The following is a 19,262-nucleotide window of genomic DNA, read 5'->3' as shown; positions in this document are numbered from 1 at the left end:
TAGAAGCTATATTTTTCCTACAATCAATTTACCACCATATGGCTGCCATTGGGCATATCTACACATACATTAATGTGCTTTAGTTAATGCGCAATAAATCTAGTACCTTCACTGAGGATGCCTATACATGTGCAGCAAGGCTGCTCCAATGTGCTGTAAGTACAGTGTGTCAGAGCAGACTCAATTAATTGACTCTGCTTGGGCGTGGTAATTACCGCACTCTAGCAGATTCCAGCATTATATGTATCAGCATCTGTGCACTGAAAAAAGGTGGCGGGGGCACTTTAACTAAAGCTCGTTCAAAAAGCTTTAGTTAAAGTACCCCTGCTGTCATTTTTCAGTGCGGGGATGCTGATACACGTGACACTCTAGGTGTTTTAATTAGACTGGCTCTCAGATCTTCATCTCTATGTTGCCATAGCATACTGTGTAGTGACATAGCGTGTTGCTATGTCACTGTACAACAACGTGTAGATGTGCCCACTAACTCTGAAAGATTATTTGTTTTAGGCTCATTGGACAGGTCTAAATTATGAGAGAATCACCAGTGGGTTTTTCTGTTTATAGGGTACGAAGATTATTATCTTTCCTAAAAAAGATGGCTAAGAATCTAATCTCACTTATACCATTGTCTATTCAGTGACTTGAATGGAGTGACCTCTATTTTATGCAAAGGGGGACCAACCTCTCTTTGCAAAGCACTTTGCAAACTTCAAAAGGAAGTACTAAAGCTCGACGCTGTAGCAACATCGCCATACAGCCACGTGTAGACATGCCCAGTGAGTCCAAAGATAATTTTCTCTTACCACATGTTTTTTACCATACTACTCTTTCTGGAAGTAGGGCACAGTCCAGAGACTATTTGATTGAGTAGGCTCAACACTTCAAAGAGCTATATATATATGTAAAGACAGTCAATTCCCTTAATTAAATAAAAAGGTGAACATCCTTAAAGAAGGATTCATTTACATGATTCATCCAAATGTTCATTCAAAGGATCTGTTCACCACTTAGGCCAGAACAATCAAATGTAAATTCAGGAATGGCTGGCTGGGTTTCAGTACTGCAGGAAAGGGTCTGGAGTTATTGTGGACCACAAACTGCAGGAGTAAACGGCAAAAATCCCAATAGCATACTGGGTTGCATTTACAGGAATACAGTGTGCAAGTCAAGGGAAATGATTCTTTCACTCAATTCAGCACTGGTGAGGCCTCACCTGGAGTCGTGTGTCCAGTTTGGGCACCACACTTTAGGAAAGACATAGATAAATTAAAAAGAGCACAATCAAAGTGATCAGACATTCAAGAAAAGAGAATTTACAAGGAAATGTTGGAAGAACTGGGAAAGGTGTGTGTTGGAGGAAGAGATTTGATAACTCTTCAAATACAGGAACAGTGGTTATTCGAGAGGATGATGATGAACTATACTTTGACTAGAGAGAACAGGACAAGAAGTAACAGTCTTAAGTTGCAACAAAGGAAACATAGATTGGATATTAGGAAGAATTTCTAACTATGAGTGAGGTTAAGCATTGGAACAGGTTACCTGGAGAGGGTGTGGAATTTCTATCCTTGGAAGTTTTAGGGAGCAGGCCAGACAAACACACTTGTCTGGATTGGTTTAGACAGGGATGATGCTTCCTTGAGCACAGGGTTGGACTAAATGACTTTCTGAGGTCCCCTCTAGCCCTATCTGCAGGTTTGAAATAGTGCAAGAAACCAAATTCTTGATAAGGATTTCTACATTATTAACATGGCTTTGTTGCAGAGCAATTATTCTCTAGTCAGAAGGACAGAATATCCCCCATTACATCATCCTTTCTTGGTATCTGAACCACAGATAAATTCCACTGGGCTTCTATTTTATTACACAGGGAACCGTGTGGACAGAACAGAGGAAGGCAGATGAGAATAAAGATGGAATATCTCTACAGCATGCCCCTGCTACAAATCTGGGGCAGAACACCTGGCAATTAATTATCGTGTCTTGGTTGAGAGAACCTTTTTCTCCATGCAAAAGCCTCTGCTAACCCCAGGTACTCAGGCAGAGATGAGAGGTGAGAGAGGGGTGCCATTGAGGAAAAGGGAAGGGATCACTCGGACAAATTTCACCCTATGACAATACTAAAGTGCCACAGAGCAAAGCCAGATTCTCTTGGTTGCTTTGCAACACTCCAGCAGAACAACATGGTCAAATTCCGATCTGAGACAGCCAGTAGAGAATTCCCATTGCATAGGGGAAGAAAGCTTTTCCCTTCAAGTGCTTTTTTGGGTCAAGAAACATATTTTCTTCCTCTGTTACAGATCAGAGGTTTTTTGCATGGATAAACTTAAGCTTCACATACAACTGAAAAAATACAGGAGTGTCCCAATAATGGTGAAAATTGCTTTCCCCGTGCAATGCCAGAGCTACCTTCTATCATAAAAGCTAAACAGACTAGATATTTGTATTCATATGTCTTTTATTTTTCACCGGATTTTCTATTGCCTGAGAGACCAATTAATGGGTCAAAATAACAAGAAGTCTGGTCTTTTCACAATATTTCCACTATGTGGGAACTAAGACTAGTTCTCTTGTTACTTTAGTCTCCTAAATGGTATACTCCCTATAGTATTAACAAAACCTTATTAACAGCGTGAGCATAAAAATACAAATACTAGATCCTACATACACCTCCATCAATAGTATGTGCAGGAAGGGCCACATTCTGTAAGGAAATAAGCAACAAAGACAGTTGAGGAAGCTCAGAATATTACAGATTTAGCCCCTAACAGCAGATTTCACCTGCCATCAATTAGCTGCATGTTGGTTAATTAAGCATTAAAGGGTGCTGGTTCTACTTTTCCTTTCACTTACACCACTATAACTCCTCATTTCCGTTTTCTATAAGCAAAAAGAGAATCAGGCATATGTATATATTAAGAGAACAGAATGGTTTGCTTGGAAATCCTTGGCAAATTTATTTGCTGTTATTTTGGAGGGACCAGATTTGTGTTTAATAGTAATTTTCACACTGAACCAAAATGTTATATATTTGAATAAAAAAATCATAAAGATTCAGACATATATCTGTGAACTTACATTTGAACAAAAATAAAAGTTGCAGAAGAAAAAACCCCTGTAAAAATACCTATGTAGTTATTCAGTGTCTGTTTGCTGACACTGCATAAAGGAAGAACTAGATTCTAAAAGCTGCTTATAAAGGAACTGGGTTATGGGTCTTTGGAACTGATTCTATATAATGAAGTTGTTTTTAAGAACCTACCAGCGGGTAAGATGTATAAATTACCATTTTAGCAGCAAGTTTCAGGAAGATGATACTAAAAAACAAGAATGTCCCCCTAAAATATGAGTGCCGTGTGGGGGAAAAGAATACATATAAATTCTTTTTTCCTTTTTTTTAAATAGGCACTAAAAAGTAGCGCTTTCCTTCACAGTTACATGATCCCCTAGCTGCTCTATAAACCCTGTTTCATTCACACAGGCAAGAGGACCATACAACTTAAGGTGGATCATTTTCTGTATCACCAATTCCATCAGGAACTCATGAGTTCAGTTTATGCCATCAGGTGACCAGAAGACACTTTGAAAGAAATATCAATAAAAAAAATAAAGTGCATATCACTTCAAGTAGGAACTATGGGCATGTCCCCACAAGCGGAAATGTGTGTTTCCCCAGGGACAAACAGCAGTGACACAATGTATGCTGCTGCTACTTGTCCCTGGGGAACACCTGTGCCGTGGGTGGGGCAGGAGAGGCTGGGGCCAGCAACTGTGCTGGCCCCCAGCAGCTTAAATTGGGGTCATGGGGGCCTCCAGAAGCTGCAGCCCTGGCACTCCTGCAGAGAGGAGCTTGGATGGCAGCTGAAGTGTGGCTCCAATCGGCCAGCTCCAGCTTTGGGCGGTGTGTACTGCCACCACGTGCACCACCCCACTTATTTTAAGCATTTTTTTTTTAACCCTGGGAACAAAAACCCACTCTGCACTGCAAATTAGCAGTGTGGGAAATGCCTGCATGTGCAGCATGTGTGGTGTGCAGAGCCACAGGTGGGTAGGTGGTGCCACATGATGCATGTCCACACTTGCCTGGATGCACCCTCTATATTAAAAATAATTCTCTGCAAAGTACTTACATGTTATATGCAACAGTTTCAGGTCAATAAAAAGATACATTACATGACTTATGTATTAGACCTTTAATAAAATTTGAAGGACCACTTACTGGTGATTCAATGTCCTCCAGAAGTAACACTGAGCAGCGTTCACACTTCAACAGAGTCTGGGCCCGGTGCATGATTTTCTTGACAATTTTCTCTAAGTCTGTCTGTTCCTCAAAGAGATCATTAACCACCTCCAGCAAAGCCTGCATAAGATGTATGTATATATTTTTTGTTATAGAAATATTTATCTATTTATTTGTAAAGATATGCAAGCTTGCTGATCTCAGTTACAATAAAGTAAATCAAGAGTAATTCCTAAGTCTTCATTTAAACAAAATTCTCACCGACTTCTGTGTCAGCTGACTTAATGGAATTTTTCCCTATGGAAGGGATGAGTAAGAACTACTCATTTTGTCTCAATGGTACAATCCAACTTCAATTAAGCCAATGGGGATTTTTCCTTTTATTTTAATGGATATTGGATGGACTCCAAAGGGAGATCATCTTAAGGTTTCACAAGAATGTTCAGATTTCAAGGTCCTTCAAGGCAGTATGGAAAACTTTTTAATAAAAAGTGCACAGATGCTAAAGTTTGGTTTAGTTTCACTTGACTGAGGTTTGCTTTCTAATATCTGATGATGACCTTAAAACAGTAATACTGGCTCTCTGGCTTTTTTCATTTATTTTAAAATATATATTACATTTTCAGAGTTAGAGAGAAGAAGTATTAAAACAATTTTATCTGACTGACCCTAAATTTAACTAAAATTTAATGTTGATAAATACAATGTGAACACTTTTTTTCAAATCAAAAAAAGGTATAAGACATCAGACAAATAAAACAATTCCACGTGTACCCTGAGGCTAAGGGGATAGCTGAAGGTTCCCTGAAAGATAAAAATCCCATCAGGCTAGATGCTCAGCTTGCATAAACTGGAACAGCTCCCTTGAGGATACAATGTGCTAATTTATACCCTCTGAAGATATTTTACCCCATCAGGTTTGTGCCTATTTTCTTCATTATGAGGTTTAAAAGTTACATGAATTATTTTAAGATCTTTCAAATCCAAGTACCTTTATACCAATTTTGCTAAAATTGATCATTTACCAATTTCAGAGTGTGTGTGTGTAAAGTGTACCCATATTACTAAACTTAAAAAATCTTAGCTGTCAGAACCCTGCTAATGAGTAAGTGAGGTCTAAAAGGAGAAAAATCTTGATTTTCATAGGTTACAGTTCAAATCATTCACATGTCTCTGTGTTAGCTGATTTAGAGGCTGCTCTGTCTTGCCAAATCAAATTAAAGAGGTCTATATTTGCAAGACAAATTGAATTACTTCCCATATAAAAAAATAACAAAACAGTCAATTTGACAATAGGAATGATATCAGAACTAGCTTGTTTGAATGTCTATGAAATGTTTTGTCAGGCAAACTTTTCTTTAAATAGCACATACAGCTTGAGCTAGAAGCAAAACAAAAAAACAGCCCTCAAATTTCACCCAATTTAAATGGGGTATCCAATGGAATGGAATGCCTTGAAGAAAGAAATAGGTAATAAAAGCAATCTATCAACATTTTAAATATAATAACAAGGGATCTTTGTTTTCTCTGTTTAAAAATTCCAAATTCTGTGATTAAAACCTGCAAAATCCGTGTTTTTGCACAATTAATAGAGAGAGAGAGAGAGAGGGAGAGAGAGAGAGATCAATTGAACACAGTGTTTTATTGATATATTTACAATTTTAAAGCAATTTGGAAGCCTACCAGTGCCTCAATCACTATAATAAAATAAATTCTAAATACCCATAAATTTTGGTATTTGATTTTGTGTTTATCATGGACATTCAGAGCTCCCCTTGCCCCCTTTGCTCTCAGAACGCAGGTCCAAGCACCTCACTCTCTACCAGTATTCCCTCTAAGTTGCGCGTGTGCGCGGCTGCGCACAATTAAAAGTCTTGCCATGAACAAACTTTTTCCTGCCGCGCACTTGCTCACAGAGGAGCCGGGCACGGAGCACAGCAGATGCACCAGGGCTGGCGTGGGACACTTAGGTAAGCTCCTCAATGCAGGGCAGGCAGCAGCTTCTCCCTGAGACAGGGATGGGGGCAGGGGCTGGAGTCTGGCACAGGCTCCACCAGCTCCTGGGAACTGCTCCACACCCCCGCACCGCCTCGGGGAGTGAGGAGGCATATGGTGTTAGGGCTGGAGAGCGGAGCAGTTCCCCGGAGCCGGAGGAGCCAACGGAGCACTTCTCACTAGCTACTAATGGAAAAATATTGAGCTCTGCAGCAAGCTGTTAGGGAAACAGAAGCCCTAACAGACTGCTAAATGGAACAGATAAACGTTTGACCGTTGGTTATATTTTTAGTTTTGACAAAAAATACTTCTCTTCAAAATCGTTGTCTGTTCCTCACATCATAGATTCTCTTTGGCACTTTACCCCATAATAGGGGGAGGAGAGGAGAGGGAAGACATCATGCCGTAGCAAGGTGGGGGCAAGCAGGACGATTACCCTGGCTGCTAAAGCGAAGGGGCGCTAACAGGCGCTGCCCAGCCAGTGTGGGGCATGGGATGGAGCCGTGAGCAACTCATTTGTGGGGCACGGGGATGCGGAGAGGGCGGCTCCCGCCACTGCATGCATGGGCAAGCATGGGGGGAACTGCTCCATGGGCTCCACCAGCTCCGAAGCAGCACACTCATGGACCGAAGCAGTGCGCTCACAGACCGCTACTCCTTAGAGGGAACACTGCTCTCTACCCGCAAGCCCCTGGCCTTGATGGTGCCCCTCACTTCCCTCCCACAACCTCCTGGCCCTGGTGCCCCTCACTCCCACCTCTTACAGCCCCACAACCCTGATGGTTCCCCTTGTCCCCAACCCACAGCCCCCTACTCCCCCAGGCCTGCCAGAGGAGGCCCCCAGCTGCCAGAGCTATGGGACCAGGGACCCAGGTCCGCAGCCCCCTGTTCCCCACAGCAGTACCTGAGCCCCACCTGCTGCCCATGAGATGTGGTGGTTGCTGCAGCCTGAGCGAGGAGCAGAGCACAGAACCTGGTTCCCTCCCAACTTTGGAGGCCGCACAGCCTGAGCGGAGCCCATGGTGGGGAGTGCAGGCTGCCTGCTGAGGGGCTCAGGAAGGAGGGTGGCTCCCCACTGCTTCATGCACTTCCGGGAAGCAGGGGGGACCTGTGTCCCCCAGATCTGTGCACGGGGTGGGGATGGATGTGGGGGTGGGCTGCCCACTGTGGGCTCATGCTCCCCACCCTGCTGCCTTCCCCCATAGCCTCTCCAGCCCAGTAAGCAGGACCTGGTGCAACAGGGCAGAGTGGGGCTGGGCGGGGAAGCCACTTGCCACTGCGAGCTCCACGCTGCCCTAGCAACGTGCCCCCTGCCCGCCCTGCAGCAGCGAGGGGAACAACCCTACACTGCTGCCCCCGCTGTTGCTGGGCAGGCAGGGGATGCCTTGCCAGGGCAACATGAGGTTTGCAGAGGCAAGGAGGTTCTCCACCTGGCCCCACTCTGCCCTGCTGCACCAGGTCCCACCCGCTGGGCCGCAGAGGCTCTGGCGGAGGGCAGCAGGGTGGAGATCCTGGGCGTGCAGCAGGCAGCCCACCCCTGCACTTGCCCCATGCAGAGATCTGGGGGACACGGGTCCCCCTGCACCACCCAGGAGTTCACAAAGTGGCAGGCAGCCAGCTGCCCCTCTCTTACTCCCCACTAATGAGCTGCCCATAGCCCGGTTCTGCTTCTCACTGGGGCCCTGCAGCCGTGCATTCTGGCCCCAGACCCCGAGCCTCACATACCGTCCAGCTGGGCAGCAGCCCCAGCCCTGTGCAACTCACTCCCTCCCTCCCCATACTCCCTATGGGGGCCTCAATGCCCACTCCTCCCTCACCAGACTTATCTGCGAGAGCTCCTCCCCAGGCTACCTGGTCGCCATGTGCATATACATAAACTCTGCCAGCCTGTAAAAAGCTCTTTTCAAAACTGCAAAATCCATGTGTTTCTCCATTAAAATGAAAAATCTGCATTTTTCTTGGGTAAAAGGGATAATCTGCATTTTTTTTCCATTTTTCTATAAGAAATGGAAAACCCAGATCCCTGCTCATGACCCTCCAAATTATAGACTAGAGCTCAAAACTGTGGGGAAGGGGAGATTCCTAATGTTTCAACTGGGACACAAAACACAAGTTTTTAAATCATGGCCAATAATGAGGTAACAAATCTTAAAATTATGTTATAACATATAGCAAGGGTATCAGACTCATTTGACCCCACAGGCTGGATCTGGCCCACAGGGCTTCTTGTGGACAAGATGACCAACCTCTTGTAGTAGAGTGAGCGGCAGCAGCTTTAATCCCCCTTGGTGCTGGTGCCAGCACCAAATTTCTGGCCTATTGGGTTGGATCCAAAGGTCCAGATCACACGAAGCCCCCAGTTAAGGCAATTTTTAGAAGTTTATGAGACCTATTCATTATGACTTCTACAAAGCAAGTGTAGTTGGAGAATACATGGTGTAAAATCTTGACCTCACTAAAGTCAAAGGATGATCTGATCCAAGGTAACAAAGATCCACCTTCACAAAAAGGCAGATTAAAAAATCAAAGCAAAACATAGTACCAATACAATAAATGTGAACTCTCTAGAGCATCTCCATAGCAATTTTTATTTAAGAAAATGTACAGGCTACAGGATGGTGAGTTTTAAAAGTTACAGTTTTAAGTCTCTGGAATAACTTGTATTAACTCTTCAATGGCAGCCCCAAACATGAGTTATGCATTCCTCTAGATAAACTATAATAAGTACACGGGTACTTGCGAATACCCATTTTCATAGATACGTATCAACCTTATTTTGTAGGTTTTTTATAAATCCTAGATGCTAGATGTTTGATATTTTGGAGATTAAAAAAAAGTTTTGAATTCATGGAAATGTAATTCTTTCATGTTGTAAACACACCCATATCAACAAAATAACAACATGAAACTGACAACAGGAAATAATAGTTTTCAACGACAGCATATTTAGTTATTCCTTTCTAAACTTAATATCTGAAGAAAATGTATCTTCTATAGTAAAAGTGTTTGGATTATTTTGAAATATAACATGTTTGTTTAATTAAAACAGCCTGTTTTGCAAACATTTTGCATAGCTAGAATTTGAGAGGGAAAAAGATGTGACAGCGTTTCATAGCTGTCCAAGGTGCTGCTTTCTACTTACTCTGCTTCTGTCATATTCCTTTCTTGAAGCAGCAAATAGCTGGGCATTAGATATGGCAATTCCACAGAATGGGAGATACATCTGCATCACCTAGGACAAAGATAAATATGAAGTCATTAAGAAATGCTACTGAAATACAGAACCCCTAATTCTCGTTACGAAACCTGAGGACAGTCAACACTTCACAAAAGATGTTCAGCGCCCTTACAGTCTTTCATACAAAACCAAAACAATGCAAAATAATGATTGGCTTGTAGTGACTGAGTAGAAAAGAAGCAACAAAAAGTTTGCCCTTAAACCAAACAAGAACCCAAACTATTTGGGTTTATGAATCCAATAAATTCATTGCAGTGTTCTCAGCAAGACTGAAATCTCTGTTACAAAAAAGACTATAAAAATACTAGAGTTTCCCCAATTCAAAGGAATTGTTCCTACTGGATTCTACTATTTCTGTTTTGGTAATCCCCAAAACATGCAATGCCATCAGAAGATGACAAGATCAGTACAGACTGATGTTCCTATTGAGTTTCCTTAATAATGGACTTGGTAGGACAAGTTGAAACAGAACACATGAAATCAGCTATAAAAAGAAGTAGTTGATTAGATCTCAGAGAAACAGGATTTAAATTTTTTTTTTATAAATTATAGGGGAAAAGGAAAGCAGCAGAATCAGACTGGGTGGGAATGTGATGAATAGGAAAGAGAAGAATGTAGCATCTCATGTAGATGTGCCCAATGTCTCACAGTACTGAGCCCAGAACAAGTGATATACCAGTGTCACACACCAGGCAGTCTCTGGTCTAAGGGAGAGGTAGGGAACAGGTGCAAAGTATTTAATATTTTATAATGATAGTAAGAGTTAATAAAGGTTAAGAGTTATTAAAGTAATACACTTCAATCATCATATGGAGAATTATGTTGTTTTAAACCAATGTTATTTGGTAACATTTGAGAGCCTTTGGCAAAATCAAATCTTTCTGCCACTCCTGTCTTTTCTGAACTGTAAGATTTAGCTACCTAAAAAGCCTCTGGCAAAACCATAATATAGTAATAAAGATATCACTAATGGTAATCACATTGTTATTTCTTTCCTGCAAAAATCAAAGAACGAAGAAGAAAATAGTTATTACATTTTGGCTTCAAATTACTAAATTAAATGTGCCTTTATTTTTGCAATACTAAAACAACTTTTTCACTCATTTCGTTATGCTTTAACAGACAGAATTTTTGAAGTATTATTAAAGCATCTATCTATGTGTTATGGTGGTTGACTGTAAAACATCAAGTCATATGTTTGCATACCCCTTATATTTTAGCCATATATTGTAAGGAGCTACACTTCAATAGTTTTGCTCTGAAAAGAGAATGCAAGTGAACTACTTCATGGATGTATCCCTCTGAATATGAATAATATTTCTTTGTTTGTCTGATTGAGGGGTAAGTAATTAAATATCTCTTGGCATATCAGGTACAAGGATACCATATTATGCAACTGAGCGCAACAGAATCTATATAATTGTAAAGTACTGTACTTCTATTTTCCTCACCACTGGCCATACTAAAGGCATATCTTTAAATAGAATTGTCTTGCTTAAAATAAAAGGCACTAAGCACTTCAGTGATATCAGTCACAGTATACCATTTCTGACAGCTACACCTCTGGCACAGAAATGGTTTAACAATAAAAATACTGATTTATAGGATTACTAAAAAAAACTAGAAAGCCAGGCAGAGTGACACTAATTCATTAAAAAATTATTGCAGCCCATATCATCTGGCTGAGTGTGGTGTCATTCATTAGTAGAGAAAGCTAGTTAGCTACTGAAGATTGGTAGAATGCAGGGCAGGGTGCCACCTTAAATAAGTTAGTCTATAAGGTGCCAACCTGCCCTGTCTTTTGCCTGACTTCAGAGAAATATTAAAGTTTCATAGATTCATAGATTTTAGGGTCTGGAAGTGACCTTACAAGATCATTGGGTCCAGCCCCCCTGCACCTGGACAAGAAAGACCGCTGGGACCAGATGACCCCAGCAGGGTGGGCGTCCAGACACTTTTTGAAGATGGCCAGGGTAGGTGACTGTACCACCTCGGTGGGGAGGGGGTGGGGGGGGAAGTCTGTTTCAGATCCTCGGTACTTGAATTGTAAATCAGTTTTTCCTTATGCCCTATCTGAAGTGATCTTCAATCAGTTTGTGCCCATTGTTTCTTGTCTTCCCCTGAAGTGCCTTGGTGAACAGATGCTCCCCCAGGTCCTGATGTACACCCCTAATATAGGTGTAACAGGTAGCCGTTCTGGGCCAAGCCAAAATGTGGCCCGCACACCTGTTCCTGAGGCAACCGCCCGCCTTCTCGCCTGCCATGCCTTGCTGTTAATTAATTGATGTTAATTAGCAGGAGGCTGCCATTGTACTGCCCCGTTGCCAGGGGGCACTATCTGCGGCTCCGTTTCCTCCCCTACACCGCAGTCCACACCTCGCCGATGGAATAGCCGTTGTCTCAGCTCTATCACTGTCTGGCCCCTTCTTGGTCTCTCTGGGCCCTCCTTCCTTGGATACACGCTCCCTCCGGGGCTAGGGCTCTCCCCAGCCCTATCTCACTCTGTGCCCTCTTCTCCAGGCCTCATCTACAATGCGGCCCCCGCTTTGGGGTCTTCCGCGCCCCACACTGGGGCTCGTCAATAATGCAGCCCCCTCCTGGGGCCCTCCATGCCCACACTGGGGCTCCTCAACAATGTGGCCCTCTCCTGGGGCTCTCTGTGCCCACACTGGGGCTTCGCAATAGTGCCCCCTTTCTCTGGGGCTCGCCACGCCCACACTAGGGCTTCTCAACAGGGCCCCCTCTCTGGGCTCGCCACGCCCACCCTGGGGCTTCTCAAACACCCCTCTCTGGGGCTGGGGTCTATGCACCCCGTATGCTGCGCCCTCACTGGCGCTGGGGTCCTTACACTTAGCTGTGAGTTCCCTATGAGGCCTCCTCTATCCCCTTATAGCCTCACCCAAACCACCGGTAATAACAACAACAAAGCAAAACACAAGCCCCTAGGCTATAACATAACTTAAAGCCGCCTGGCTAAACCAACATTGCTCAACTCAGGTCAAGCTGTACCTGCAGTTAGGCTTCTCCTCTCATCCTGGCTTAGGGCGCTCCTGCCTCTCTGGCTGCTGGCAGGGCACCGCCTCTGGCATCCTGTCTGTGCTTTATATAGGAGCCAGGCCCTGCCCCTTTCAGTCAGCTGACCTCCTGGTTGTCCTGGCAACACCCAGCTGGGCTTCTTATTCCTTGCTAGGGCTCTTTCCCTGGCAGTTTTCCCCTCTCTAGGAACAGGGCACCTCAGTGCTCTGTGACAATAGGCTTCCACCAAATCCCCTCTAAGTCTTCTCTTCTCCAGGCTGAACAGTCCCATGTTTTTCAGCCTCTCCTCATACGACCTACTCTCCAGACATCTAATCATGAGTGTGGCCCTCCTTTGGACTCTTTCAATCTTCTCCACCTCTTTCATAAGTGCAGCACCCAGAACTGGACACAGTACTCCAGCTGCGGTCTCACCAAGGCCGAGTAGAGTGGGAAAATGACATCCTTAGTCTTGCTTGTGATGCACCAGTAGATTCATGCCAGTGCTTGATTTGCTCTGCCACATATGGCATTGCATTGATGGCTCATATTCATTCTCTAGTCTATCATGACCTCCAGGTCTCTTTCAGTTGTGGTGCTGGCAAGCATAGTACTGCTGAGCCTGTAATTGTGTTGCAGATTATTTCTCCTCAGATGGAGCATTTTACATTTCTCTATGTTAAACATCATCAGGTTATAACCCACCTACCTCACAAATCTGTCCAGGTCAGCCTGTATCACCAGCCTGTCCTCGAGTATGACCACACTTCCTCATAATTTGGTGTTGTCCATGAACTTTGCCAGTACGCTTTTAATACATGAATCCAAATAATTGATGAACGTTAGGGCTGTGCAAAATTTTGATGGACATTTAGTTTCAAACGCATTTTGAACTTGAAACACCGAAACCGAAACAAAACACATGGCTTTGAAACAGCTTCACAATGAAACAAGGGCACTTGAAACATTTCAAAAATTTTGAAGAGTTTCGAAGCCGGGTTTGCAGGGAAATACAAACTAAGGAGACGGAGGGGGAAGAAAGGGGAAGGACTGCTCTGATATTGATATCTGTAGCTGGCCAATGACTGTGATCCTTCCCTGAGGTCCTTTCCAATCCCAGTGCTCTGGGGAAGGGCCAGAGGAACATAAAAGCATTGTTTGAAATGAGCTTTGTCAACTGTGCCTTTGTCAGCTTACTGAGCTGTGTCCTCCAGCAGCATCAGGAAGGCTCTCACTTCCTACTTGCTAGTCTGTTCCTAACAAGTGGGGTCCAATCCTTTCTGAAATACCCTAATACCCTTTCCTAATCCATTCCTTTCAGTTTATTCCTCCCCCAAAATCCTCTGTTTTTGTTATTCTCTGTAATTCTTTCTCCACATAAAAGAAATCTGTGTTTTCCCTGACAGTCTGCACTGACTGTGCAGGAAAGCACAACATATAACACAGAACATATATTTATATATAACATAAATACATTAATTATATTATAGAAACACACACAGATTTTACACCAAACATGAAGCATGCTGGAAAGGCAGGTGGCCACTCTTCTGGCCAGGGTGGAAAAGAGGGCAGAGGAGGAGCTCTAAGTCCTCCCCCCCTCAAAAAAAATTTAGATGCAGCCTCTTTCCAACAACTAGCAGCCATGCCGCTTCTGCTGCTAGTGGTACCAAGGAGATGGGAGCAGTGTCTGCATCCCCTCCAATAACACCTGCCGTAATAACAACCCCAAGCACCACTACCATGACAACAACAAGCAGCACCAGCATTATAGTCTCCCCCACCCCAATTTCAATGTCCAGCCTGAGCCTTCCAGTGCCAGAGGAAGAGCTGGAGCTGGATCCGAGTGCCATAGCAATGGAAATTCTGGAGAAGGAGGTGGAATCGTCTGAGTTTGTGCTCCACATGCCTCAAGTGTCCCCTAGAGCCAGGTATCCTTCCCCAGAAGGCACTTGAGGCACCTAATTAGAGTGGGTCCCAGCATGGGGTCCAAGAATCTACAGGGTTTAGTGGGGTCCATTAGTGGGGGCCTCCTTATGTATTATCTTGTCCAACAAAACGTGGTGGCAGGTGAGAAGAGAAGGCACCCGCAAGGTGGAGCTGGCACGGTCACAGGGCCCTAGGGGTATCACAGCCATCTCTAGGGACCCTACTCCGTGACAAGTGCAGTTTCCCAAGAACCCCTGTATGTATCTCCTTAAAAGCTGGCAGGCTTCATGGCATCAGAAGGGGCTAGCATCCCTGCTGTTTTCATCCTGCTCTGCCTTAACATACACACAAAGTCACACATGTCATGAGTTTTGCTCTGAACAGTTTGAGGTGCAGTTTCTCAGAAACCCTTGCACCTATCTCCTTGAAACATGACAGGATTCATGGCCTCAGAAGAGGCTACCATCCTTGCTGTTTTCATCTGAATCAGGCAAAGAAATGACAAAGTTATAGCCATTTTCATGATTCCCCATTATAGCCTGTGGGCAAAACACTGAAACAGTGACAAAACAGCAAAACAGTGTCAGTGAAACGAAACAGAACAGTGCTTCAAAACAGCAAAATGAAACACTGTCCCTTCAAAATGGAGAATCTGAAATCAAAATGAAACGCTGCTTTTTTGCACAGCCTGCACTAGTCCAAGTACTGAACCCTGAGGGATGCCACTGGTCACCTTCCACTATGTTGACTCAGTTCCATCTATTAATACTCTCTGGGTTCTACCTCAGAGCCACATACCTAATCACCAGACCATAAAGTAGTCAAGGCTGCATTTTCCTGATTTTACCATGAGGACATCATGGGAGACAAAGTCAAAGACCTTTTTGAAATGCAAGTGTATCACATCAGACTCATTTCCCTTATCCAGGTGGCAAGTTACCTAATCGTAGAAAGAAATGAGGCTAGTCATGCCTGACCTGCCCGCAATGAAGCCATGTTGGCTGTCTTTTAGAACACCACCTTCAGTTAGCCTATCAATAATGGATTCCTTAATAATTGTTTTCAGGATTTTCCCAGGGATCGAGGTCAAATTGATTGTCCTGTAATTCCCTGGGTTCTCCTTCCTCCCTTCCTTGAAGATAGGCACCATATTGGCCCTCTTCCAGTCTTCTGGGACCTCTCCTAAGTGCAATGAGTCCTCAAATAGCTTTGCCATAAGTCGAGTGATGTCAGCCAGTTCTTTTAGCACTCTTGGGTGTAGTTCATCCAGTCTTGCTGACTTGTACATATCCAGCCTCTCTAGATGTTCCCCCACAGGATATTTGCCAACTATGGGAGGGTGATCAATTCCACCTTTATCATCTTGTATCCTGTCAAGCAGGCTAACACCCTTGGACTGTGGAATACCAATGCAAAGTATTCATTTAGGAGTTTGGTTTTCTCCTGAATATCAGTTATCAGCTGTCCCATTTTGTTCGTCAGGGGCCCTATGCTTCCCTTATTCTTTTTCCGACTTCCTACATATTTAAAGAAGGACTTTTTGTTGTCCTTGATTCCGGCTGCCAATTTGTATTTGGTTTCTGCCTTTGCTTTCCTAATCTGCTCCCTAAAGGTGTGGGCTATTGCTGAGTACTCCTCTTTGGCGGTAATTTCTGACTTCCATCCCTTATAAGTTTCTCTTTTCAATGTCAGGAGGACCATGACTTCCCTATTGAGCCAAGGTGGTCTTCCAGCCCTTTTGCTGCCTTTCTTAAGAAAAGGAATGGACTTCCTTTGTGCTAGGATTGCTTCCTTAAGAAATGACAACTCTTCTTGTACTCCCTTCCCCACTGGACCATGGTCCTGCAGGGCCTTGCCAACCAATCTTCTAAGCTTGTGGAAGTCAGCTTTCCTAAAATCAAGGATTTCTACCCTACTGACTGATTTCCCTGTGTTACGGTAGATGCAAAAAGTGATCATCTCATGGTCACTGTCGCCTAGTTTAGTTTCCCTTCGATCCTCAGGTTGCTCACTAGATTGTCCCCTTTGGCCAGAACCAAGTCTAGGAGTGCCTTATCCCTGGTCGGTCCATAGACTTCTTGAGTCAGATAGAGCTTTTCAATGCAAGTGAGGAAGCTTTGTGAATGATCAGATCTTGTTGAGTGCTCATCCCACGAAATGTCTTGGTAGTTGAAGTTACCAAAAATGACCATGCTCTGGAGTGTGAAGCTTCTATCTGTTCTCTAGAGAATTCTTGGTGGATCTCTTCCTCTTGGTTTGGAGGTCTGTAGTAAACTCTTATAGTCAAATACCCTTCCCTGTATGCTCCCTGTATCTTGACCCAGAAGGTTTCAAATCACCCTTCTTTATTGCCAATCTCAGCTTCTAGGGAGGTGTACTGTTGCTTCACATAGAGGGCAACTGCTTTACCCTTCTTCGCAACATGATGCCTCCTATGCAAGATGTAGCTCTGTATGCTTGTGGTCCAATCCCTATGAGATCGTATTGCTTGTTGGTTAGCGGGAGGGTTAGGTCCCCCTACTTGTTCCCCATGCTCCTGGCATTTGTTTACAGGCAACTAAGCCTGCCATTGCAGGCCCTAGGCTTCCTGGTGTGCTGCGGAAAATCCTATCCTTTGGCTGGTGTCAGAATATGTTTCATATTGTTCCCCGGTTTGCTGGTTCCATGTTTGTCATTTCTTGGCCTTGTACTAGTAGTTGCTGATAATCAGTCTAAAACTTGAGTTTGTAAGAGTAAAATTCATTCTGTCCATCCCCAAATGTGCAATAAATGGGAAGGTCACAGCTATGACTTTCAATCACACCAATGGAAGGACCATCAGTATAGAACACACAGAAAAATTGAAGCTTAAGAAGTGAAGGTATTTTCCTTACTATGCCCAATGAGTAATTAGTAGGTATTTTTAAATTTAAAGCCACTAGGAGATTACTTAGCTTCATGAAAGTAATTTCTTACTAAGATAATTTCTATTTGATCTAATTTGCAGTAATGACTAGGGGGGTTACTGCAATTTATTAAGCAGTGCAAACTGTTAATAACACAAACAAACACAATATGTGAAAAACAAAGGTAGCAGCTTCACAAAACATACTTTTTCATTTGTTTCCACAACTGTAATTTAGGTTTTATGATTTATAATGATATATAGCATATTAGCAATTGTGCAACAGCATTTCAGCAAAATAATGCAGTTTTAGTAATAAATTAATCTCACTAATCTGTTCAGAATTTGGGAGAGACCACCATTTTTGGTGCCAATCAAAAAGTGGAGGATAAAAGAAGTGCAAGTTAGCAAGAACATAGTGTAAAATTACATGAACATATGGGGTCCAGTTAATTGGATACAGTGTCTCAAGACTTACCCTCTAACAGCAATTCTGATGTCCTCGGGCAGGAATTACACTTACCTCACAAATTGACAATGACTCACAAAACATAAAAGGCTGGGCTGAGTTACAATCTGTTTAAAATTTTATCAGGACAAGGAATTTTATGGAGAGAGAACAAACTGAGGAACACCATTTCTATATTTAGTTCCTTTCACCTCTAGGTCCTTTTATTTGTTGCAGGATTATTTTATTCTAGGAACTTTAGAATGTGGACACAAAGAGAATTTTAAAAGACAAAAACAAAAAACCTCAAAATGCAGTCACACCCATTCTAATTTTAGCAAGTATCAGAGTTCCTTTACTATAAAAGAGGGAGGCAAAATTTGGCACAAACTTACCGCTATTTTTTCTTGAACAGAGATATTGGTCAGAATTGCTTGATATATCTCCACACATAGACGAGCAGATCTAAAAATTCAAAGGGAGGGAGGGAGGGAGGACAGGAGATGGCACTGGTGATGCAGGGGAGGTTACAGTGTTCCCACCCCGCTGCAGTCCTGCTCCCAGACTACAGGGAATACATATGGAGTGGGCAGAGAGCAGGAGTGACTCATAGGCTTATAGACTCATAGACATTAGGACTGGAAGGGACCTCATGAGATCATCAGGTTCAGCCCTCTGCCCAAAGGGCAGGAACCCAGTAACATAACCCCAGCAAGATAATCATCCAAACACTTCTTGAACATGTTCAGAGTAGGTGCTTCCACCATTTCCGGGGAGAGTCTATTCCAGACTCTGGAGACTCAAACAGTAAAGAAGCTTTTTCTATGTCCAGTCGAAAACAGTCTTCCAGCATTTTGTGACTGTTTGACCTTGTCTTCCCTCAGGGTGCCCTGGTGAACAGATGTTCTCCCAGATCCTGATGCACTCCCCTTATGTACTTATAGGCTGCTACCAAGTACCCCCGGAGCCTCTGCTTCTCCAGGCTGAAAAGTCCCATGCCTCTTAGCCTCTCCTCACAAGGCCTGCTCTCTTGACTTCTGATCATGTGTGTGGCTCTTCTCTGGACTCTTTCAAGCTTCTCCACTTTTAAAGTGTGGAGCCCAGAATTGGATGCAGTACTCCAGCTGTGGCCTCACCAAGGCCACGTAAAGCAGGAGGATGACATCTTGGGTCTTGCTTGAGATGCATCGGTAGATGCAAGCCACAATTTTATTTGCCTTGCCAGCTGCGGCATTGCATTGGTGGCTCATATTCATCTTATGGCCAATCATGACCCCCAACTCTTTTTTGGTCATAGTGCTAGTGAGTGTACCACTGCTGAGCCTATAGGTATGATGTGGGTTCTTTCTCCCGAGGTGGAGCACCTTGCATTTCTTTACGTTCAATGTCATCAGGTTTTGATCCACCCACCTTGCAAGACTGTCCAAGTCAGCCTGAATCCCCAGCCTATCCTCTAGAGTGACTGTGCTTCCCATAATTTGGTGTCATCTGTGAACTTAGCCAGTCCACT

General features: G+C 43.6%; 1 protein-coding gene across 1 annotated transcript in view; it reads right to left on the bottom strand.

Annotated features, from left to right (window-relative positions):
- Nucleotides 1-19,262, bottom strand: part of PDE11A (phosphodiesterase 11A) — a 260,304-nt gene that overhangs the window by 128,952 nt on the left and 112,090 nt on the right. Inside the window, exons 3-4 of the mRNA XM_059727249.1 lie at nt 9,381-9,470; nt 4,223-4,363 (exon numbers count right to left, since the gene is read on the bottom strand). Coding sequence (XP_059583232.1) covers nt 4,223-4,363; nt 9,381-9,470 — 231 coding nt within the window. The remainder of the gene's footprint in view (nt 1-4,222; nt 4,364-9,380; nt 9,471-19,262) is intronic.

Source organism: Alligator mississippiensis, chromosome 4 (genome assembly GCF_030867095.1).
Source record: "Alligator mississippiensis isolate rAllMis1 chromosome 4, rAllMis1, whole genome shotgun sequence".
Classification (NCBI taxonomy): domain Eukaryota; kingdom Metazoa; phylum Chordata; order Crocodylia; family Alligatoridae; genus Alligator; species Alligator mississippiensis.
Note: the sequence above shows the minus strand (reverse complement) of the source record. Positions and strands in the feature narration are given on the sequence as shown.